A 25,904-nucleotide genomic window follows, 5' to 3' on the forward strand; every position below is an offset into this window, starting at 1 on the left:
ATTATTGCCAACCGCAGAAAACCGAAAACAGACCCGCTGCAAATGCCGCTTGATTGATGCTGTATTTAATGCGGCAGGGTGGCAAATTCCCCCTTTACGGCGGAGTTCGTGTTCATCAGCACTACACAATTTCCACTCACTCTGTTATGAATATTTAAGCAAATTATATTTGCGCGCTGAAAATTGTGTGTGCCGCCGCCATGTGAATAAATGTGACAGCAGCTGCTGCCACTTTCAGCATTCAGCTTTCAGTTTGCAGAAAAAGTGGCGAAGGAGTCTAGGCAATGCTAATTTCATGTTGTTTATTGTTTTGGCTACAACTTAATCGGCCCTACTCTCTATTCTTTCGGCTCGGTACCAGCTACTGTTTATATATCAATCAACATCAATAATGTTTCGCCAGCAAGATGGATGGCCTGCAGCTCTGGGATGAGGATGAGGCTGAGTTGGATGGATCTGCGTTCTGGTTGATGGCTGCCCGCATAATGCCAATTAATTTCCTTCTCCTTCCGAAGACGCTATCTGCGCCGCTGAAGGGGTCCTTGTAAAAAATTAAAGGCAATTGCTCAAATTGCCAATCGAAATTGAAAAATGGCACCAATCGGAGGAGCAAAAAATATATATAGAATATCATAATTTAGTTGGGCATAACAATATGTGTATTTTCCGTTTCCCGGAGACATTTTGGATTCTAATTTCACAAAACTTGACCTCCAACCCATTTTTTTTCCATTTCTTAACTTCAGCATTCATATTTTTGAAATTTGAGAAAAAATTTTTTTTTCAAAATTTTGACTTTTTTGTAAGGGGTACCATCATCATTTTTTGCAAAAATTGAAAAAAATTAAATTTTTTCACAATCGATTGGCGATCGATAAGGAAGTTTCTACGGGTGTAAAAAAGCAGGAATTTTTTAATTTCAACCGTAATATGCTGTATTTTTCAAAAAATATCTATTTTCAGGCAAACTAAAGCTGAATGTATGTACATATATGCGTTAGAATAATTATTTGATTAGCTTCTCTGATCCGGATCACCTTTGCATTGAATCTCAGACGTTGTAGCGCCGCCGACACTGCTGCATTGCCTCGTTGAACTCCCTGCAGGCGGAGAGATCCCCACTGTTCTCTTCGGTGCACTTGAGGAACTGCCTCAGCTCGAAGGCACAGGGACCATCCTCAACCAGTTGCGGTCGTGCTGGAGTTCCCGGGGAGCCCTCCTGCTGAGGCTGCTCCTTTGCCGGGGCTGCGGCCTGACCACGCCCCTGGAACATGCCGGTGAGTCCTGCGCCCACCGCGTGGCCCACAGCGGATCCTGCTGCCACGCCAGCAGCCGTGGTGGCCATGTCCTTGAACCTTTCTCCTGCCGTGGGACCCTTTGCCTCTGTGGCGGGCGCTGCCGAGGCAGCAGGCGCTGCAGCTGGCAGGGATTCCTTCTTGGGCTGCTGCACTGCCGGCAGATCCTTGCTGCTGCCACGCGGCGGCTTGGTGGCGAAGACATGGCTGCTCCGACTGCTTTGGCGGCGCATGGATCCTGTGGATCGCGGACTTTCCGAGCGTTGACGGGGCATATCCTTCCGAAAGTGAGCAGACGAATGTGGGGGCTGACTTGCTCTCGCCTGGAAAGCTGAATTTGGAATGAATCGGCACGACTTTTGACCTTTCCAGACTCGACTACCACAGCCAACTGAATTGCTTAGTTTCCCCAACGGAACGCTTGAACTTTTCCCGCTAATTTTCACCACAATTTCATAGTGCACGACATAAAGATGCATATTACATTACATATTATATTACTCGCACTTACTAAACTGTACTGTGGATTCACCCCTCTCCACTTCTTAGCTATTGGATATGAGATCATACTAGTCATACTAGGTCATACTAGCATTATATTATATACAAGATATTTACTTAAGGTCTCTATTCTGAAGTGCCATATGAAATACACATTGGAAACGTGTTCTCGTAGGCCTCTTAGTCCACAGGCCACATGCTCTTTCATTACGTTTGACAGCAGCTATATTATAGTTGTGGCGCAAACTTATTGCACTCTGGCGAATCGAGATGAATTGGGCTGGGATATGCGGATTTCATTTGCATTCACGACGATTCTGTGGGCTGTTTCCCTGTTTCCCTGCTTTCCTGCTACCCACATATTCCATTTGCTGTTTGCCGATCTGCGACAGCCCAAACTGGCACGCTTTCAATTTGGAATTTGGAACTGCCCTTGAGTGTCTGGCTGGGCGTGAGTTTGCATAGCTGCGCTGATTGCACTTTGTGTAAATTAGGCGACGCCGGCCACAGTGCGTATGATTAATATGGGGGCTGGATGTGGGGGAAGCGGCTCATTTCTGGCCCTCATTTGCATTTCTGGCCTCTGAGCGACTCGGGGGCTAATTCTCGGCTCGCAAGTGGCTCTCAAGTGCTACCCATTACAACCACCTCCGATATCCGACTTGTGCCTCAATTACCTGCGCCGTTTTCCTCAAAACTGCCTGAATAACACAATTAAAGTCGCCACCTGCCCAACAACTCGACTATTCATAACTGCATGGAGAATCGGGGAATCGGGCAATCTAAAATCGAGAATCTAGAAGCGAAAATCTAGAAGCGAGAACGTTGAATGTTGAATGGCGAATGGCCAACATTTCAAATGCGGTAAATTACAGTTAACGATTTTGTAGCCCAGCAATTTGCTTTATCTTCAGATGTCTATCTACGGTTTGTAAATGTACTTCCACGTAGCTGCCCCGAACACCGTTCGCTTTGCATGTCGGCCGATGGATTCTATCCGTGCATAGTACATAGTACATAGTACTACAGTTCAACACAAAGCCACTTGCCCTGGTCATTGGCCAGAACTAGAGAACTACACTGAGCAAAAGATTATTAAATCGAGATAAATCAAAACTGCAGTTTCGTTGAACAAAGATGCCACTTTAGCACTCCGCAGTTCATTTAGCTTAGGTGCTAACTCATGATTTAAAATCAAAAATGCAGTTCCCTTGAACAAAGACTATGTGGCCACTTCAGCACTCCGCAGTTCATTTAGTTTGTGTGCTAACTCATGATTTAAAATCACCTTTAGACAGCCAGGTGAATGCTTTTTTCGCAGTGTGTGTTTGCGGTTAACAAATGTAGAAACAGCGCCATAAAGGTGTTGAAATAACTGCTGCACCGCTGAACTCGGCTCCTTTGTTTGGCTTTTGGCTTTCGTTGGCGGCGTTCTTGGCCGATTGTTACGGCGTTTTATGGTTATTGTGTTGGGGGCGCAATGCAAATTGCCGCCACATAATTATGTCGCAGTCGGGGGGAATTTATTTAGTATATATGTATTCGAAATACGAATAGGCCAGATGGACAATAATGGGGAAATCACTGCGACTTTGGGGCTTCGGGCTTGAAAGTTTCGCAATTGAACGGAAAGTTGCGGCTTTATACACCTGGACAAGTCCAACTTTTCCATGTCTAATTAGCAAGCGACAGTAGCAGTTCCAGCAAACTAATTTATATAAAAACTCGCTTTGGCTTTGGTTTTGGCTCTGGCTTGGCAATCAAATAATAGAAAGAGAACTTTTAATTTGCCAACGCCCTGACAACTCACGCAATGGCAGCACGGAAAATTCCGGGCGAAAACCGAGCGACGAGTGCGAAACAAAAAACAAAAGTTACTCCGACTTTTACCTCAGTTAAATCAGTTACTAATTGCATCGTCCTTGGCTGCCGATTAGAAAGCAATTTCAATCTACCAACGTCGTTGTCACAATCAGCTCGAAGTTGGCAATGGGTGTCTTTTTTACTTACAGTTCAAAGCCAAATTAAAACCAAACTATCTTACCTTGAGCTCGTCTTTATTATTTGGAAATTCCAAGTCCAATTTGAAATAGATCCGACTTAGCAACATATCAAATAAATAAATTGAATACAGCTCAGCAGAAATTAAAGACAAATCCAACACTTCAGCGCTGAGTTGTGAACAGGGTGCAGTATCTTGATTTTCCCCCCACGAAGGGCGTTTTTCCAGGGAACTACTCCATTTCGCTTTCATCGAGTGTCAGGTTGCAGTTCCTGCAGCTCCTGCTCCTTGACTAATGATCGCGTGCCAATGCAATGGCAATCTGCCATTACAATACTGCAGCCATCCAACTTCACGCACGCATTTCCCTGGGGACAGGCAAACAAATGAATTTAGATTTCGTGGCTGGTGCCTTTTTTGTGCATTTTGTAAATTTCGCAGCCATTTTTTAAGCTTAACGAACGGGGTCGCTGATTGTACTACATTAGCTGGGAGGCCAAAAATTAAGCTGGATATTAATGATTGCACTCGGCAAAGAGCGAGAGAGAGGGCTTCATTGTGTGGGCTGCGCAACTTGATAATGTGCAGATTAAAATTTTCGCGGCTCTTTCAGCTGAGTTTTCCACTTTTCTGCTTTATGAAGTGAGCGGCGCGAAAAGTTTCGCTGCTTAAGCAGCCGCAAAAAGAAGTTTTTAATGAAAATAAATCATGCGCACACTCGACTGCTTCGAAGGACTTTCAGGAGCAGCACCAGCAGCAGCAGCAGGACTTATCGCCCGGGAATAAGCCAAGTGGGGCCAAGTCCCCGAATGCGAAGTTGCCACGCAAGGCGGCACCAGCGAATTTATGGACTTGCTCCAGTTGACATTCGATATAAATCAGGGAGCTGCAATTAGATGGCGGCCAAATTGTGCCGAATCACGAGAGACACTCTGCTAGTTCTAGGCCACCTTTGGCAGACTGTAGGTGAAAAACAGCTCCCTGAAGGGAGGATAAATCCTCGCACATGCAGTTGGCCACTGGCCACAGGTGTTTATTTAATTCATTTACATAACTCAGCTGGGTGCAACACGCACTCACACAACTAACTGCCCTTGCATTTAATAAGTAATTAAGTTGAAATAAGCTTATTGGCGCAGCGACAAGGCCGGGCCTAAAAACTGTTTACACTAATTAAATGACAGGGCTGCAGAGCAAATAAATAGAATTAAGCCCATATTTGCGTTGCGGTGCGCATACGTGGCGTATACGCAATGTTGCCGATGAACCAGCGCGGATTATTGGCATCAAGTAAGCCAGCCAGATAATTATGCAAATGCGAGTTTCAGCTTCAGTTTCAGCTTCAGCAGCTTTGGAGCTTGGGAGCTCCGCCCTTGAAAGGCCTGCAATTTTGGCCAACACCCCAACTAATTGCCAAACGTCGAAAGCAAATTCCTCACTCGATTGTCTGCAGAAAACAAATGGCGCGAGCAAATAAATAATGCATAGTTAAAGAGGCGGGGAATTGGGGGGAACATGCAAATAATGGCGGGCGCTTTCTACCTGCAAATCACTTTGAGTTATTGTATTTAGCCTTCAACATTTCCCGGCAAAGTAGAATAAATATTTTAAAGCCTCGCGTCTCACCTGCAAAAGGTGTCCAACAGCCACGCACTTTGGGCGATGATTGATATGGCTTTTTGGTGGGCGGTGTGGGGAATGGTGGTGGAAATGGGGGACAATTCCCCTTTTCAAACACAGAAAACGTCGAGTGTCAAAGTTTTTGTGCGCGCTTAGCGCATTTGATGAATTGTTAAAAGAAAATCGCGCGTATGTGTAAACATTCCGGTCTAGAAATTCGAGGGGCTGCCATCGGTAAGAATCGTGGGCATTGTGTGTGTGTGAAACTCAACTGTAGTACCAGCTACCAGCTATGAGTATGGGGAAAAAAGTCTGAAAAAGTCTGGAAAAGTCTGACGAAGCTTCTGAAGCCGCCGACGAGCGAATGGCGGAAGCCCAAACAGCTGCTGATGATGATGGCGGTTGCTGTCGGTAAACAGCCAGAAATGAATGGGGAATCTTATGGGAAAGCTGACTGCTTAATACCCTTCGTCTCTGGACAACGAAGATAACCGCAAATGTCAAGCAAATATTCGCTGATTTTTGAGCCCAGCGAGTGTTATTTGAATGTTACTAATTGAGTTACTATACTACACTCCACTGCCATTCATGAGGCAAGCACTTTAAATAATTAAATGGCCAATTGCCAGCACGCGACTGCACAAAGGTCTTTCATTACTTTTAATATTTCAGTAGTTTACCAGCTTTAGTCAACTGGAAGTGGAGTCAAGTAGCTTAAACGACCAAGTGGAAATTGACGTGAGATTTGCCCAATGAATAGGAAAATCTACTAATACTAATATGCATGCCATAGCAGCTAAATTTAAAGCCATGAAAATGGTTTATGTAAACAGAGCAACTGACAAATGTCCAGATTTAAATAAATACAGCAGGTGAATCATTGCCACAGTTCTTGTGCGCTTCACCTGGGCAAATCCCAAGGCAGCTTTCCTAATGATCAGAGATTCCTATGTTAATGCAGCTAAAATTAGCATGAAATTTGTATTTATGTACTGAGTGCTGGTCATAGGATTATTTGTGGCCCAGTAAGGGTGTGCGCAGTCAGATAGCAGGAAGCAAAAGTTTTCGCAGCCTCTTCACTTTTAATCTGCCTTGGACCGGGCAATACACACACATATGCATATGTGAGCTGTCATCGCCTTGAAGAGGAAGAATCCTGGCATCCGGGATTCCTGGTATTTGCTCGGATTCTGCGTGGGCACCTAATCCTCGCCAGAGAAGCCACATTCGGCTGTGCTGGGCGGGAAATGGAGCGACACTATATACACACATACAGCATACACATCAAATCATCAATCACATGCTTTGGTGATTCATTGATAAGCCCAGCCTCTCGAAGCCCTCAAAGGACTCGGCATGCGGTCCTCGTGGCAATCATGTTAATAATGCCGCAAGATGTCGGCCAGCCATTAGCCTTCGCCATTAGGGCCTCCCCATTCCCCATTCCCCTCTTCCCCTTCCCCTTTCCATTTCCCCTTCCCTTTTTGGTTGGCAATTAGTTTAAAGAGCTTTAAAGCCAGCGAAATGAAATGCAGAGAATGGGGGGGACTTTGTTTATTTTGATTTTGGAAATCAATTTTGAATTTGTTGTTTATTTTTGATGTGGTTATCCGGCCAGCAGCCACTGGCGTGTAAACAAAAAACAAATCGAGCGCTTTTTTCGCAGATGCCACGAACAGACAGGCTCTGCTCTGCTTTTTGTGTGAAATAAATATAAAAACTGTATAAAAGGCAAATATTCATGTGGAATAAACACACGTATACAATATACGATATGTGGTGCATGCTATATGCGATCATGAAGCTTTAAATGTGTGTGTGTGTGCCATTAGTGTCACAAGTGTAATTGTTTTTTAATCGCATTGATAGCGCCGCGCCAGCAGCAAATTCCACACACGAAATTATTTCGAGTGTGTGCTAAAACCACTTGAAAAACGCCAAGAGCTTTGAAAGTGACCCAAAAAAACAAAAAACCCGCCAAGTGTGCTTGTGTGCAAGTGGGCGTGCGTTAATGCTCATAAACAAACAAAGACAAAGACAAAGGAGAGGAAAGTAGAGGAAAGGAAAGTGGGTGTTGCGGGGTCGGAAGTGGAAATGTGGAAAGTATTCGACTTAAGCTGTCTACTCGCTCACAAAAACTAAACTAAAAATGCTGCACACCAAAATGGCGATAAAAAATTTACATAATGGCAGTGGGAAACATGAAAGCGAATAGTGGCACACGTGCAAATGAGGAGAGCGCACAAGTGACTGGCAAATGGCAAGTGACACTCGGAAAATGGAAAACCCCGCGAAGTAATGCGGCACATAGAGTGACCAAGGCAGATCGAGTGGATCCAGATGATAAACAACTAGAAAACTCCATTAGTTAAAGATCCGCTGGCAATTATAGACATTCGAGTGCAAAGGGTAAGAGAGTAGAAAGCTGGTTGAGTTACAAGATGCAGTCATATATGCAAGTGCTTTGATTCCAATTTAGTGAGACGTTGCCCTGTGATTTAAGAACCAGTGCCACCGAGACAGCCAAGAAAATCCGTTTGTAATCGAAGTCGCCCCTAATGGCTCCACTTTTCACTGCTCTGCTAATGGTGCCTCCACTTAGTTCCTTGGCTTTTGTGCTCAAGACAGGGACTGTTGCAAATGCATTACATCAGTTTGGCCCCAGGCCTGTATATCCTCGTACATCCTGTGCACACATAGAGCCCATGGAGCATATAGAGCAGGTCCTGGGGCCGGAATTTAATAAGCAAAAGGACGAGGAGCAGGAGATGAGGAGACGAACACAACGACGAGGAGCAGAGCATCAGGGCAAAACGTGCCACGAGCACCACAATGTAAGATTTGATAAAAAGCCATAAAAAGCAGAGCTGGCAAAACTTAAGGCCAAGACTATAAAATAATAATGAAGTCAATTTCAATGATGTTGCTGTGGCCAAAACAACAAAGCTTAACTCGATCCGGCCCCTGACCCTGGAAAACGTTTCGTTATATTGTTATTATTGCTGCTGCTCTGGACAGCAAAGGGCAAACTGGAAAAAAAAAAATAAAATAAAAAAATACACCAACAAACCAACAACCAGCCAACCAGCAAACAAACCAAAACAAAAGCCTCACGTCACATCATTTCCTGCAGCGATTTTCGTGTCTTGCCTTTGACGTTCCCTTAAAATTTTCCTCTTTTATGGCAATTAGCTTATGATTTTCATTGTTATGGCCGATACAAAGCAGCCACCCCTAGTTTACCCAATGCTGCACGTATGTAATTTATGCGGACCAAAAGTAAACAACTTGTCATTAAATGTGTAATGGACTAGCGGGCAAAAAGGGAGAGGCGTCCGTCGAAAAGTTATACTAAAAGTATTGCCTAAGCTGTCGTTTCCTCAGATTGCTTTCCCTCGCTTTTCCCTGGCAGTTCAGTTCAGCTTTCCACTGAATTCAGCAAACTTTTGGCGGGCCCACTTAAAACTTGACCACTTAAAAGTTTCCCCGGAATGCATAATGCCATTTAAAAACCTCCACCAGCCACCTGGTGTTTCTGTGCTTCTACTCCACCACTATAACTTGCTATTACTTGCTATTACTTTCTGGAGCAAGTAGTAGCTCCAGTACAGTACATTCCTCTGGAGACAACGAGCTGCGAGTCCATTAACAACTGTCTTGTAGCGCTCAATTACAATAACTAATTCGCAGCTAATCCGGTAGCATGTTTCGCTCCAAATGGTCAGTGTTTTCGCAGGGAAAGTGGAAAATGGGAAACGGAGCGGGCTAATGGGTAATGGGAAAATGGGAAAATGGGAAATGGCAAGCACTGCTCTTTTCGCACACCTTTTGGGCCGAAATCAAAACACACTCCTTGAGTGCGTAAGCGTGTTAGTGTCAAGCGGCTTATCTATTATCATTGCGTTGAATTTTCAATGGGCCGGGCGAGAGCAGGGCCAACCTTTGTCTGTCCTCCGTCTGGGGCTTCATTACGCTTGATTTCTTGTGCCCCAACATGCACACCACAGCCACCCAGCCACCCACAACATAGCCCTTTGTTCGTCGTCCTTCGCTGGGGAGGTGCAACTCTTCGGCTTCCTCGTCCTGGCGTTATAATGCCTGGCTCCTGGCCGAAGTCGTATGAGTGCTGCACTGAGGCGAAAGTGTTACCAAGAACACATTCACAGGCGGATTTGCATGTCATTTGCATAGCATATTAATAACCGATGGATATTAAAGCTTAGTTTAAGAAACCAGCTGTCATTTCAATGCCCTTTAGAGGCAGCATTAAGTCAAAACATTTCCTCTCTGTGCACATAGCCAAACAATAAGTCGGAGCAAGGCGTTCCTTCGTCCCTGGACAAGGACGGACATTCGGGCAGCGTGCCGACGACAGGATGTGGTCACAGGATGCGAGCAGTGTGCCCAAGGACTTGGAGCTGCAGTCGAGTGACCAACCCAATGACTGACACCACAGTAAACAGCCAAGGGGCCGAGGGCCAGCAAAGAGGGTCCTAGGTAAACACCCAGTGCCGGCCACATAATGAACTGACTGCCAAGGTGGGTGGCACACCTGTCCCCGTGTCCCTGTGTCCCAGTGTCCCTGTGTCCCTGGCCCTGTTCCTTGCCCACAGCAGACCCCACCTGTTGATGGTGCAGGTCCTTCCCGGCCTGTCGCACAAAAGCGAGCAACACTTTTTGCACATTTACCAAGTTTATGCAATTTACACAAGCCCGTCAACAGTCACACGTCTCGTTGGGTTCCCTGCTCCCGCCTTACCCCGCCCTACCCCTTTTTACCCCGCCTCACCACGCTTTACCCGCTTTTCCCATTTTAGACCCCTTTAAGCCATTTAAATGCCCTACTTCCCCGGCCATTCTGCGCTGCCTTTATGCACACACTGTGCTGACCACAAGCGTTTCGGTCTGAATAATTGACCAACAGCCAACAGACAAAAGCAGCTACAAAAAACCAGCAAAAATATATACGAAAAATGTACAAAAATGGAGAGAAATGGAGAAAAACAGCGGGACCGCAGCAAAGTGAAGCCGGACAAGGACTGCAAAAGTGAAACAAATGAATAAACAAAATTTATGAAGCGCAACCACATAGTTAAGCGTTGTCCAGCTCGTGATTTAATGCTGGTCAGCAGCGGCAAAAACCCCTTCATATATCACCTTCGAGCACTACAAGGATCCTAAACAAAACCGTGTGTCCCATCCACACTCATTAAATTTGGCCAGCAAGGTGGAACGGCAGTTTGGTTAGCACCTCTGGACCACAGAAAACTTTTGCCAAAATTCAATATTGTGCTCGTATTTGGTTTCCTTTGACATACATTTAAACTTCCGCAGAGAAGTGCAAGTTAAATTTGTAGAGCAAATAGTTTTACCTGAAGATGGCACCCTGAAATATTGCATAACAGTCTAAAATATCATCAACAGCAGCCATTCGAGTTTCAAAACTAGTATTACACACTTTGTTCTGGCAAGTTCCTTCCTGAATTGACTAAACTCCTCCAAAGGCAACCGAAATATATTAAAGTGATTCTCACACACCCAAGGCAACAAAGATCATCGAATTTGTCCATCAAGGTGTACAAATACTGGAGGTAAACATATTTCTATCTCATACTCGGCCAGTTGATCTTTTGCCATCCACTGTCCACTGGCAGGCACGTAACTAATTTATTTATGTATTTCTTAGTCGCCGCATTCACACAAAGGACCCTCGAACTGCCACTTTTTCCATCTCCTGGCCACAGGCACATTAGCCGCAACGGATGTTGGCCTTTTCATGCTCAGTTGGGCACAAAGGAGCGGGGTTTTTGCCTCGCAAGGAAAGGGCAAACAAGTGGCCAGTCCAACTGACCGACCGAACAGAAATGTCAATAAATTCATATGAAGTTATCTCTGCCAGACAGCTTAATGCGTATTTTTATGGCCTAATCTAGAGTCAAATTTTTCTGCCGCTCCTCGCTCGAGTGGAAGCCAAATCCCCAAGGGCTCCGTAGTCAAATTCACGCACTCACCTCGTTCAACCAATGGAAGGAGAGGGTTAGAAAGATGGGGTTCAATCACTGGGTTATTAGAAAGTGGCAAGCATCGGAGTATCTATGCCAACTAGCATCCCACATATGCTCACTGCCTGACTGCCTGACTGCTGCTGTCGGCCATTTGATGAACCCAATAAGGGCAAACACGAAGTGCCACTCAGCCCCAAAATGACAGCCGCCCAAATGTTGAATAAAATTGAAGGGCCCGGGGCCTTTCGAGGAGTACGAGTATCTCATATTGAATCTCGGCGACCCGGCAGCACAGTGCACATAAAAAAGATTAACGCCGTGCTGGAAAACTGGGTCGCAGTGTCCTGTCTAACAGGGATTCGAAATCGGGATCAGGATTGGGATGTGGGTGTGGATGTGGGGGAGTGCTTTCTGTGTTTGCCTAGTCACCTGGCTCCACAATGTTTATTCTAGCCCCGAAATAACTTCCATTGCTGCCTCTGCAATTGCATTGCATTTCGGCTGTTGCATTATTTATAGTCTTTCGTGCTTTATTTTTTATGCCTCGGCATACGTGATTTTGCATAAATTCCCAACCCACTCCCCCTCTGCTCCTCAGCTTAGCTTCCGTATTCCTTGCCGTGCTATTCCCCGTACTCTTGCACTCCGGATTTGCATTCGCCGCCGTGCACATGGCATCGCTGGGGCTCCGGATCCGGAGTTGTTTTATTATTTATGCGTCGGCTGCCACGGCAGACAAAAATTGCTGGAATAAATGTACCGAAAGCGAAGGGCGATAATAAATAAATGGGGCCAATAAAGATTGAGCGATGCTTTTGGGAGCATCGCAATTAAATTGCCAACTCTAATCCATTATTACTTTTACGTTTTATCTTTAAATGCTGTTACACCTGGAGTTCGGAGGGATTTCGTGTAATATAAGGCTTTTAAATGCATTGTTTTGCCAATGCATGCCATACTGTTTTTAATAATGTTTGTCATCATATGAGATTTCAGAATATTCTATATTTTAAACCAACATATAATATTTGAATGACAGCTCCGATAAAAAGAAGCCTGCCTGCAGGGCTTTGTTCTTTTTAGTGAAAACTTAAAAAAAGATACATAGGCCTACAAGAAATGATATCAACACTGCCTGACAGCCAGCAAATCCTGTTTTATTTTCCCTTATCTGTGCTTAGATAATTCACCCCACTTAAAGAGTTTATCATTTCTCCAACAATTAATGAATGAATTTGCTGGCCATCCATATTAATAGACCTTCAAGTTCCTTATCTATGCTCAAATTGAGCTCTTGTACTTTCTAAGGTTAAGATCGCTCCTCCGACCTTTCGGATGCCTGAAATTAGGACGCTAATCAGCGGGGGTTAAGCAGACTAGGCAGGTGTTGTGCCAACATTTGCAGGTGTTGGCCGGCCAAATTGAATAACAAACGCAGCGCCTAAGCGCACAGGACATGCCCCCAGGAGAAGTGGGGGGTCCTGGTTGTTGTCCTGCCTGTTTATCGGCGCATAAATACTAAGGCAAATGTACTGTTAACTCGTATATTCCACACAAAGTGTAAATGGAAACAGGTGAGACGAGCGTGTGTGTGTGAGTGAGTCAGTGTGTTAGTGTATTAGTGTGTGGTTACAGGACTCGCAGCCACCGCAACCGCTGAAAAGGAGGTCCAGCTTAGAGACAGGATGTAAACTAAGAAGGAGACCGCATTACGTAACCGAAAACGCGGCCAAAGTAAAGGTACAAGCGCCGTGCTGGGTAACGGGAAAACTGGTGGAAAACTGGAAAATTGTGTAAATAAACAGTATTAAATTTTCCGCTTGACGGCTAATAGAATGGCGGACGGACACGCAGCCCCAGTGGTTGCCGCCGAGTATCGATTCCCCCACAGAACTCGATTGCTCGAGGGGACGCGACCGGCAGATGATAAAGCTGAACTCTACTCTACTGCTAACTAAATTTACAACAACTTAAGCCATAAAAATTGAAACGATAGCCGTAAAAATAAGGCTACATTGCTGGCGTACACAGCGAAATAAAGCTGACCTCCAAGTTATTTATTTTATTATTGTACATATCTTTTTCATTGCGAATCGTAGCTAAAGAGTCGGAAGATAAATTTAAGCACTGACTTCCAGATGAATTGGGGAAATTTAAAATTTCGAAATGAAACCCATTTTTTCGCTGAATGAAGCGCCCGAATTCTCGCCGCCCTGCACTTTTATACATTTCCTTATTCTCCGCTCGCTATCTGCTACCCAGCAGGCAGGCCAGAGGTGGGCGTCCTTGGGGGGATGGGGTTGTCGGGGGGCGTGGCAACTGCTGATGCTGCGTCTTCGTTGGGCGCCACTTAACGCCACTGACAGCAGGTCTCGTTCCCATTTCTACCTCCTCCCCTGGTTTCGTTCCCATGCAAAAGTTCATTGGGGGCCAACAGTTTTCTTTTCCTTCGCTTTTCCACGTTGTTTTCCTTCGAGAAGCACGCCATTTTCGGGCCCTGAGCAGGCGAAAAACTTTTCTTGTATGTGGCTGGCTGCAAGGACTCTAAAGAAAACTCTTTTCACAAGTGACGTGTGGAGGTGTTCGGTGCTTCGTCTTAATTTGCCCTATATGCTGGGCAAAAACACAGAACACTCCAGCAGTTAAGTTAAGAAGACCATCTATGGTGGCTCAAAGAAGTGCTAAGTACATTTTTTAATCATTTCTCAGTGGAAAATCTGCCTCATGATGTTTCCGTTTGTAGGCCTCCGCTGCAGGCAGCGTTCACTGTAGCCCATAAATTTAAAGCATGCCCATCTTGTCCAATTTTTGCTGCCTGCTCTGCAGTGCTTATCACCCCCAGTCCACACACACTCACCCACTCACCCGCACACCCAAACACCCGCACACCCACACACACTCACTCACCCACACTTGAACAGCCAGCTCTTCAGACACGCATATGCAAGGACTTAGTTTTAACCCGGGGCCATCAAATCTTGTAGCTGACATTTATGCGAGTCTGAGTTCTATTAACGTACTCCCACCAAACTGTCTCCGCCTCGCAAGTGTGTGAGTGCGAGTGTGTGTGTGTGCGAGTGTGTGTGTGTGTGCATGTTTCCTTTGCCATTCAGCGTGTGTGTGCACGAGTATGGGTGTGAGTGGGGGGCAGTGTGTGCGTGTTGACATTGATTGCGTGCGTGTTGCTGACAGTTGTCCGTACAAGCTTAATGGCTGTGCGATTTTAATTGAATAATATGCAAGCTCCTGAGCCGAACCCCAATCTCTATTCCCTATATTCCCTCTATACCCTCTATACCCCATATACCATATATTCCCCATGGCTACCACCCCTAGCCCCATGGAAGCCATGGAGTCCTTCCTGAATCCCTGCCCCCGCAAACAAACAAAGACGACCCCAACCAGTTGGAGTCATCGGGTGCCCGGTTCCCGATCCCTGTCCTTGTCCTTGTCCCTGTTCCTGTTCCTGTTCCTGTCCCCTGCATATGACATGGGCCATGTTTGCTTTGGCTCTGACTCAGCTGCCCCCGCCCCCCTCCAGTTTGCCCTGCTTTCTTGGCCTCCAGTAGCCGTGTCCCTGCTGGCCAAGATTTAGTAGCGCCGTAATTGTCAATGGGCCATTAGAACGATGTCCTGGCTGTCCTCGCCCCTGCGGTTTCGCCAATCACTCAGCCGTAAGCCTCAGAGATGGCAGCGTGATGGAAATTATTTTTACGACCTTGGTACACCAGGATTACTTTGATTATTACATCGATATGGCTAATGGATATTGGCGTGAGCCACAAAAGCAATCGCTTCGAAATTAAATGCCAAACACCTTTGCATTTGGAAACGTTTCAAAGGAAACTCTTAATCAAAACGTTAATGATTTCTATACTTAACTGTATATTTAAACAAACAGAAAATAAATTGAAAGTATTCTAATAACTGTCTTATTTTTCCTGTGTAGCATCAGGGCTACGTCCTCCTAATTCGAATCACAACTTTTGCTTCGGTCACGCACTCATTCTTGATTCGTCAATGATTATGAAGTTGCCGGGACAGACTGTTTCACATATTTTTATTGACATCGGAGGCAAACAAAGCGGAAGTCATCTCCATCCACATCCCCATCCACATCCACATCCTCATCCCTTGCCGATGCCATTATTACTTTGCAGATGCGTGAGGGAATTATGCTCGCATGGAAAATCGATAAATTATTGTATTAATGTATACATGGCTCGTCTCGTATTATTATGAATTACTGCCGGACCAGCGACTTCCATTTGACAGGTCATGCGTTAAAGTTGACTTGGCCTCTGCTGGCCAGGCATTCCAATTAAAGCTCGTCCCTGCGCCTTGTGTGCAAATATTTGTGATGTTTGTGTTTCGGGGGCCATAAATTAAATTAGATTTCAATTAAGCACCGGCCACAATCCGAATACCGAACACAATTAGTTGGTGCACATTTCCGAACGCAGCTCACTGTCGCAGGTTAAAGGATGGTGACCCCGATACTCGGGCAGATCACAGCACAGGCCAGGAAATTAATTCGCTGCAAAGTCCTTGGCACACAGAGCCAAAGAGTCGAGAAGAAAAGGGCGATTCACAAAAGACAGATGCAGTTTATGCGACTCCTCACGTTCGAAGGCATGAGCCAGCAGAAATGTCATTCGGATGGCAGCTCAAAATATGCAAAAATAAAATAAGAAAAGCCAGGATGGCCCCCCTACCCACCTACCCCCTCCTCCGCACCGACAACGTGAACATGTAGAAAGAAATTGAAAACGGAAGGAAGCACAAAACGAAGAAAACAGGAGCAAAAAACAAACAAGCGCATGACATGCAAAACAGGCAAACAAGCACCGAAGCTCGAGGCTCGCAGGGAAACCGTGGGTGGACTGGGGCAACCCACTGCCCTGGTGGGCGGAAAATGTACCACCCCCCGAACAGGGAACAACTGAAAATGCGCTGATAAGCGAGGCGTGCTCACCGGAAGCAGCAGCAGTGTATGAAGAAAAAATGTCAGAATGCCAGAAACTGCGACAGTTTTTCGAGTTTTCAAATGAGCTAGCAATTTATTTGGTTTACCAAATTAGTATTATTTGACATTTTCAAACTTGAATTAAACTTGGAATTTGTGCCATAACTTTTTTTCTGATATTTACCTGAGCAGGGATAAATTTTATAAAGGAAGGTCTTAAAAAAGAAATGAGTTTATGTCTAAGTTGCTGCACACTACTTCATTTAACACTGCTGCCATAATAAAACTTTAAAAGCAGAAGCATATAGATTTTCCCTCCGTGTAAAAGAGAAATAAAAGCAAGTAGGAACCAAAACAAGCAACGTAACAGTGAGTGAGTAAAAGATACCCAGCCCAGACATACGGAAACACCTACTAAAACGCTGAAAGGGGGACTGACAAAAAAATTGAGTAAAGTGCCCATCGTCAAGGCTTATACCCTCCCCTCGAAAGGGAAATGTAGAGGAGGTCCTTGTGAACGGCGACTACTTGCAGTGTGCTTAGCATAACTTAAAGTTTTGAAATATTATCCCAGGATTTGTCCATTCCTACATGTCAATCGAGAGATTTGTTGCGAGAATAGGCAGCTATTGGTATTTAAGAGCTGTTTATTTCCATAATAATACTTAAAGCTGCCAATAATTGGGGAACACTTAAAGAGCTCAGAAATCCTTAGGTTTGCATTACATTGAAACTCGAATGGAGGCCAGGGAAGCACAATCTGCCAGGTAATTTCATTGTGTGCCTGCGTTCCATTCAAAGAGCACAAACAGCACCGCCGAGCAATTAGACCCGCATTTTGTATAGGGCATTGCGCGTAAGGCGCACGTAGAACTGCGCGAATTCCTAAATGGCAGAGGGGCAGCCCTTTGGGGGGGCGGGGAAGGGTGTTGCACAATGGGAGGCGGAGGTTGGGAACAAGGACAGCAGCCGCAAGCTAAATGTCGTCGCAAGTGCCAGTGCAACAGACCTCGGTGGAGCAGCAAGTCTTTCGGCCAGGTGTCCTCCCTGTGCCAGTAGTTTTCCTGCCAGCAGTTTTTAGGCGCCCAGCTCGGCACGCGCCAATTGATGCGTTGAATGCTCATAACGAGCTGTGCTGCACTGGGGAAAATCTTCACAGGTCTTTATGGTGAACTTTTTTGACCTAGATTAATAGGACATTTTCCAGACTTTTTCCGAGTGCAGCAGGTGAATGGTGCCCGTCGGCAAGTTGGCATGTTGCGCGGGTGCCGCTGAAACAATGCTGAAAATCAATAAAAGCCATTAAAATGCAGCCAAGGCTGATGGCGCCAAGGAATGTGAAGTTCAAGCAGCAAGGCTGCGGAGGGATCCACACTTTCTGGTTGCGTGATTGGAGTTGCCCATGGAGTTGCGGCCCCATTTATAAATAGCATCCAATGGCATAATTGGCGACGCGGCGGTTTGGCTGCCAAATCAATGCCAGCAGCAGCAGCGTGCAAGGTCGTGGTAAATATGGTAAAATATGGTAAAAAAAATGGTAAAAAGTGCTGCTGGAACTTTAGGACAGAAAACACATTAAATTTATGGCACGGAGCTTGTCGAGCTGCATGAATTATGTGCAAGGAAACCTGACGACGCACACGAATGCAAATCGGAAACTAAATTCGCCGAGAGATTTATGTGACACGTACACAACGCGGCTGGGGAAAAGCCACAGAAGCCAGCGAGGATTTGGCCGAAAAAGTTGAAATGAAAATTACAACGAATTTAAAATTAAATCTGCAATAAATGGAAAGTTTTACCACTTCCGGAGGGCGAGCAGTGCAAACTTATCACACCCACTTCCTGTATTGTACATTTACACAGCAAAAAGTGCTATTCCCGTTGGCAAATTCAGAGCCCTGGCACTCCGGCCCATTCGCACTGACCACAAAATGCATTCGATTAATAAATAAAGCCAATTTGCATACCCAAAAGCCAGGATATGTGCCAAAGCTCCCGTATCCGTATCTCTGGGCCACCAAGGCCCATCAATCATGCAGAATGTTTTGGCCATTTCACATGCATCGGCCACACCCGGATACACTCTAATATGCATAGACAATTTTCAGATACAACCATGCAGCACAGTATACCTTTATCTCTTTACATTTATCTCTGCCAGTCGAATGCGAGTCTCGTCACCGAATCGGGGGATATTTTTATTGAGCCGGCGCTTAAATTAATTGAAGAAATAAATATCGCGTATTTGGGCCAAACTGTGCATAAAGATTATGTTCGATTGATAAGCTTGGCGGGCAAAACCAGCGAAAATGCCAGCCAGCCAGCTTTTTGACTGCAAGATACCACAGAGCCAAATTTATGTGCTTTTTAGCCCTGTTTCATTGGTTTTGGTAAATAAATAGGATCGGATATACGAACTCATTGCCAAGCAAATGCACGAGACCTTTTCGCGAATGCAAGCAACAAATGGCTGTGGAAAATGATTGGGAGTGGGAAATGGGAAAACGCTACGCGAGTGTAAACAGTTGGTTATGGCCAAATAATGGCAACAATATCGGTGTTTTATGAGCGCGAATAAATATTTTCGCACTTCGTATTTATGCGATTTAACCATTTAATGATTGAACGGGTTAATCGCTTTCCTACCAGCGCTTGTAAACAATGCCCCGAGTCCGAAAGTTTTCCACATCAACGCCGAGAGGCAATAGTGTGTGAATAAATCATTCTTCATCTGCCATAAATAGTCAACCGATTTCAATTATCGCCGGCATCGCATGCGAGTATGTATAAATAGTTATACATTTATATATTTAGCATTGTGTCGACTTGTGTTGACTTTTATCCAAAAACCCGTTGGCAACGAAAACGAAAACGAATTGCACGCCGCTTTCATTGTTCGCTACTGCTGATATAAAGCATACGCCGTGTTGGTCTGCAACCGATAAATAAGTAATTAAAGCGCCCAAATAAATAATTACGCCGAAATTAGTGCTGGCAGTGGGCGTTCTCTGCATACCGAAACCAGCAGCCAGCCTGCAATATCATCCCCATTAACCCTCATTCTAATCCAAGAGCAGCATCAAAGGCGAAAACAAATATATGGCCCAGTTTAATCGGGGAAACAGATTGGCTGATAGATACCCTTGAAAAAAGTACAATTTAATTGCAACTGTGAAGTGTGGCATTTTACCAAAATAAATCAGTGGAATATCAAAACGAAATTGTGCTGATTATTTAATATTTTGATTCAAATTTGGAATTTCTCTAGCTTAGTCAGCTTTTCCTTTGGTTTTTGTGGTCAGCATTACCAGCAGCAATCTATGGGTACCAGCATTGAAAGCACACAAGCAAATTTAGCGGCTAAGGCCAAACAAATCACGAAACCATTAATTTTTATTAACAAAATCTCGGCTGAGCAGTTCTGAAAGTCAAGAGCTAAGCGCCAAGATATGTCCAGTGGAAAAAAGAACCACATGGAGAGCTTTCGATAGGAAAAAGAAGTCGAACGCAAGCGAAGACTGCGAAACACAAAGGGAAAAATGTGAGCTTATCAGTAACGTAATTAAGCAGCGATAAAGTGCCGCCACGCCCCTGCCGCCCCTTTTCACCCATTTCTGTTATTTTTTTTGGTTTTTTTTTTGGGAATGATGAGTGGGACGCGCGATAAGCACGGGCCTTCTTTTTTCTCTGTTTAGCCTCAATGAGCATAGTTTATATCAATTTAGATTTGAATTTAATTTATTTACACAGCAATGTGTGAGCGGGGGTGTTTATTTTCGGCTGGACGATAGAAGCGTTAGTCACCATCACCATCACCTACACCATGGCATGATGACAAAGAGGTGCACTTCCATGGCTTCAACTAAATGTATACTTGCAATTATCAGAATACTCTATAGTTTAAGAATGCTACCCATCATCCACAACTTGCACTTAATACAGCAGTTATGACCCAGTTTCCCAGCGATGTTGAAGATAAAAGAAATCGAGAGATAAAATAGCCAAGTTTGCAGAGAAAGCATTTAAAAACTGTTATGAGTTTCGCTAGTTTACAAATTGTGAAGAAGTGACTTTTAAACTCAATTAAATCCTCTTCTCTGATGGAAACCTCAGCGAGAGTCTAGCAGCCTCGACCATGGACATCGTCTGATCTGATAGATAGAAAGAGAATGCAGCCCGAGCTCGTTATTAATTAGCTGAGCCAATTAGTTTGGCGTTGCATTAGCGCGGATTACGCATACGCCCAGTGCGCCAAGCGAAATGCAACTGCGCTTAATCGCATTGTTTTGGGCTATCTCGCAGCTGGCACTCGCAGTTCGCAGTTCGCAGTTGGCATTCCCATCGCAGATATTTCTACTGCTGCTGGCATGGCCATTTTCCCGGAACACGACTCCATTTTCCTCATCTGCACCCGGTGATTGTGGCATAACCATAACGAGAGCTGCTCGGCAATGTGTGTGTGTGCACAAGTGGTCAGAGTTGGAAGAGCAAAGCTTCTAATTGCCAGCCGCACTTGATTACCTTCTTGTTTACTGGCCAGAGTTTATAATATTATTAAACAATATAAGAGCGGGTAAACAGCAGTTGGTGCACAGTGTGGAATACACGCGGAGAAACGTTCTAGTCGGCTGTGAAATCAGGATCAGATGTTAATGAAATATCTAATGAAACTAATTAAGTTTCATCTCATCTAATGGTCTACCTAAATATTTAAGTACTAATGCCAGAAAAATTATAGCTTTAAGCTAATATCTAATATGTTTACTTACAATCATTCAGACTTGCATCTGGCGCTTTAGTTCGCCGTGCAGCCACTAATTGCACGCCAAGTCGATTACAATTTAATTAGCACACGCTGCGAACTCTTTGCAATTGTCTGTTCTCCGGCTAATACACAAACAGGTAGTACAAGATGTCTACAATTACGTGTTCTGGCAGAACAGAACGCAATCGCAATCGCCTGGCTTGTATGCAATTAGCCATCAAAAGCGTAGCGGGCCAACACTCGCGGCTGTCTTGCCAGACATTTGGCCGTGATTAATGGGTCTGTGGGGCATGCCCCCAGTCCTGATTGGCCGCCCATAATGCACCCTCGAGACAGCAGAACAAGGATCCACTCGAAGGACTCGAGGGCCTGCACTTAGCAGCAACATGTTTTCGATTCTCGGTCCTGTGTCCTGCGTCCTGAGTCCTTCGTCCTTCTACTCTGTGCTCTCCGCCTAATGCCTAATCAAAACATAAGCATTCCGGCCCAGAAAGGTGGTCTGCAATCTAATTAATGAAAAGGCAAAACACTTGAGAATCCATTTCGGCCGGAGGACGCTGCCCTGATTTATGCTGAATGGGCTCAAGTGCCTACAATGTGTCAGTCAGTTTCAGTTTATGAAGCAAACAGTTAACTATAAACAGACATACAAGACTTGTATTATTTATGTTATTTTATTATAAGCCAGTCAACTAGTCAGCGTTTAACAACTTGCTACTCACGTGTCCATTCCTAATCAATTTGTATATCCGCCAAAGGTCGCTTTCATGGCTTTAATTACTGGTGATTAATCATAATTGAAAAAAGAGGCGTGCGGACAGCGCTTCTGTTTCTGTTTCAGTTGATTTTGCTGTTGGCAAGGCCAAAGTTCTCTGTTTCAGACCGCTGCGTATGCCGATTTTCCGGGAAAACTTTCCAAAGGCTGACTGGGCAGGGAAAATCGCAAGTCTGCCAGCGGCAGGCCGCAGATGATCCACTTGATTGGAGGCAGTCGAAGCAGCCAAGGCAGTCCACGCAGCGATGAGCTGCGGGCTTAAATTCGCAATTATGTCGTTTTAATAAACAGGGACCAACGAGCCGTAATTGCCCAGATGCCGTTGCGAATCCGGCGAGGAACTCCGGCCGAAGACGGCTTCAGCAACCGTAACCAGAAGCTGTAACCGAGACCCTGGAGGAAACTCGAGGGGAAGCGATTGAGCCGGCCCATCAATAATGTGCGTGACACAATGTTGCCAAAGGCCCACGCTGCGTATACGCAATGCGGCAGGAGATGGATGGCAGGATCAAATGGTATTTCCCAGCATGTTAAGTGGATTGTTTACGTCTCACAGTGCCAGTGCCTGCGTGTGTGTATATATATATGTACTATGTATATCTACCTATATATGTATACATGTAGGTGCCAAGGCGGGGAACAAAACTTAATTGCAGGCATTAATTACGCCCGAAATGAAGATACATTGTGCACTGGAGTTAATGCTGCTTATTATTACTCCTACCAGAGCGTTGCAATTTGAATTAATTTTTTTGCATTTATGCGGCTTAATTAGTTTTTCATAAATCGCAGGCACAACCATCGATTATGTGTCAGTAGTGCATTATGTGGGCGGCAGTCGATAGTGGGCTGCCTCGGATTCCCGCTGTCCAGCCAAATAAAGTCAGTAATTAATCTCCTTTCAACTGACCGCAGGCTGGGCAACCAAAGTTGATTTTAATGAAATTATTCCCAACTGACGCACTGACCTGAAAACCATTCCGGATTCCCATTCCCATTCCCTCGCCCAATTCTCACTCCAATCCCATCCGATCTCAGCTGGCGGCATTTTGAATACATTAATGCTTGCGAATTGCACGAAGCTAATTACGTTTTTAATTATTTTACGGCTTAAGGCTAACAAATCCGTTGCTGCGTTTTAATTTTAACGCAAACAGCTGCATTGCATTAAATGGGTTAAGGGCTTTCCACGAAAGCCAGTGATTGAGCACAAATGGGAGATGGGAAACATAATTCGATAGACGGTTAAACAGATAAGGATTAAATGAAATGAAATTGTTTTTTAGTGCATTTAACCCGAGGGCTCTTACATTCATATCCAAAATTACGTTATTTGCCCAGCTCACTTGTTGAGTTGATTATAGTTTTTAGTGCATATTGAAATCAAAATGGTTTCCTTCTGCATGGGCAGGCCACAGTATTTGCCAACTCAGGCTCAGGCTTCTCAATTATTGTGCCGTATTATTTATTTATGCAATTTTCCGAATACAAACTGTTGCTTTATTGCAGCTCGCTCATCTGGCAAATAAATGCAATTTGATGAATCAAAGGGTCCGACTCTCCAGTTCTCCATTTCTCCAGTTTTCCACTTCTCCAGAGAGAGAGAGCGGGGGAAATTGAATTCTCATTGTGTGGCAAGGCCCGGGGCTTTGTGAAATTGACTTTCAAGTTGAGATTTCGCTTGGGTAGGTCTAGCATCATAAATCAACAGGGGCTAAATTGGGACGGAAGGTGGATAATCAGGAAAAGGCTCTTTGCTCCCCGGCTCCGTTTTAAATTTGACTTATCACGGGCTGCAAATCCTTGAGATTTCTCATTAGCCGTGCCAACTAATTAACATAAGTAATTTGCTTAATGGCCACTCAAAGGCGCTCGCATTCCCTATGAACTCCTCAAACTTTCGGTAAAAAATACCTGCCAGCTATCGTCGTTTGTGCGGGGCTACAGAATAGAAAGCATAGAAGAAGAGGGCCAACAAATAGAACAAACAAACAGGGAACAGGGAAGCCGAAAACAAACAAAAAAACACATGCAACTGAGAAATCCCGGGCTTACATGATGGATTTCCCAATGCCTGGCATGAACTAATATTTTGTAAATAAAAAGCCAGCTTTTCGGCGTTCCGTCTTCTTTTCGCTGCTTCGTTGGTTCTTTGGTTCTGGCGACTGATAGCGTTTTGGGGACGGAAATTAAATTTGGCCACGTTAATTGCCTCGATTAGAACTTTTCGGCCATTACGATAAGCGTGGCCAGCAGCGGGCCCGCAGACAATGGGAGAATGACCGCGTTTTTGGCCAACGAATGATGGGCTTCACTCTGATTAACTTCATATAATTAAATGCTTATTAACAATATCTCCAAGGTGCACGAGGACCACGCGGCGTATGCGCAATATTGACTAGAAAACACTGACGCAATGGGGCAAAACAATAGTTTACTCTATATTTCCGCCAAGCCCGCTGGCACTTTGAGCGCCATTGTTGTGGCTTGTCGCCTTTGATTCGAGCGTTCCGTTTGCTTTGTGGCATTCACCGGCCACCCTGGCGTATGAGCAACATTCAGCGCAGACAATGCAGCGTGACTGCAGGAGGACTGTCGACCGTATTACGCATACGCCCCATTGTGCTGGCCATTCTTTCCTTCGTTCGAGTCTCCATTCACAATAGATGAAAGCAGAGCTGGAGGGAGTCGCGGCGGCTGCAAAACTGTGTCACTCCTTCACATCTTTCCCTAAATGCCAAATGCTTTAAGCAAACGGAAAACACGTGTGGCTACGTGGCTATGTGGCCATGTGGCCATGTGGCCGTGTGGCCGTGACTCACTTTAAGTGACGGCGGCTGTAATTAGTGTAAGTGCCGCCCGAATTGTCCCGACATCTTTTGGCAGCACTCGCGTTTCACTTTTCATGTTCAAGGATGCGCGCAGCAGTTGTTGCAACTGCAAAGAAATCATTTTGAGCCAGCGCCACTGCTGGTCGCAACTGGAAGATACCCATTCTGCCCGCTTTTAGTCTATCTCTGAGGCTGAAAAAGATTCTATATACAGTTTTCATTGTTTACAAAGTCATTTGGCCTTTTAATAGATTTGGACCGCAATTGGAAGGTGGGTTGATAACATTAAATAGGTGATCAAAGTTTAATTGGGTTAAAGTAACATTAATAATACTTAGATGTTATTAAATCCTTAGCAAAAACTACACAAAAAGTTAATATCAAAGTAATGTAGTTATCTTCAGATCGATATACCCTTCTGCTGGGCACTCGAATTGTTCTCAAGAACTTGGCCCAGGACCACTCGACCAGATCCGCTGAGATGCTGAGTTTTATTTGGTTTCGGGCAATTAAGCTTGTTGTTTTGCAGTTAAGTGTAAATTTATACACAAAGCCGCACCCGCACCTGTACGCTGGCTGCACACCTGTGCGGAGGTAATTTGGCAACTTTCGAGATAAAAGTGCTGCATATTCCCCCGGAGGCACTGCGAAATCGACAGCATCTGCGGCAAGATACAGGCACATGCCTTCGAATACAGCCGTAACCTAACTGAATTATCAAATCAAGCGGTTTGTGACTTTGTAATTTGATTAGCTACGCCCCTCCCCTCCCCTGCTCAAGTGTTTGTGCATATCAGTGGCCGCTTTTCAGTTCGAGGGCCCTCAGAAGGGTGAATGAGTTGGCCGGGAAAGTTACTACATTAGGCGGCGCAAGTGGCACCTATTTATTTCCCCTTGGTCTAGGTCAATCATCTAAAGCCATCTAAAGTCATCTAAAATCATCTAAAATAGCCTAAAATGCCCCACACCAAGACGCGGTGGGTAGTAATCCAATTAATGTTTGCCTGCCATAAATCTATATTTAAATCTCCGACAAACTCGGGGCGATAACAAGATCGTCCGCAGATTGGTGTAAAGGTGCCAAAAGTGGCAGGTATATTCAAAGGGGGGGTTGGGTGGGTACACAAATCCAGAACAATAT

At 45.0% G+C, this 25,904-nt stretch overlaps 2 protein-coding genes across 2 annotated transcripts in view; both read right to left on the reverse strand.

The window, feature by feature from the left end:
• LOC122621249 (5-hydroxytryptamine receptor 1) overlaps nucleotides 1-25,904 on the reverse strand; it is a 50,215-nt gene that overhangs the window by 23,586 nt on the left and 725 nt on the right. The window lies entirely within an intron of this gene.
• Nucleotides 937-1,652, reverse strand: LOC122621250 (coiled-coil-helix-coiled-coil-helix domain-containing protein 10, mitochondrial). The gene has a single exon (XM_043799062.1). The coding sequence runs from the start codon at nucleotides 1,568-1,570 to the stop codon at nucleotides 1,052-1,054; it is 519 nt and encodes a 172-aa protein (XP_043654997.1). The 5' UTR covers nucleotides 1,571-1,652; the 3' UTR covers nucleotides 937-1,051.

Source organism: Drosophila teissieri, chromosome 3R (assembly GCF_016746235.2).
Source record: "Drosophila teissieri strain GT53w chromosome 3R, Prin_Dtei_1.1, whole genome shotgun sequence".
Taxonomy (NCBI): Eukaryota; Metazoa; Arthropoda; class Insecta; order Diptera; family Drosophilidae; genus Drosophila; species Drosophila teissieri.

Bases quoted from the DNA above. Each gene is read 5' to 3' on its own strand.
- LOC122621250 (XM_043799062.1), bottom strand. From the start codon at position 1,570: ATGCCCCGTCAACGCTCGGAAAGTCCGCGATCCACAGGATCCATGCGC.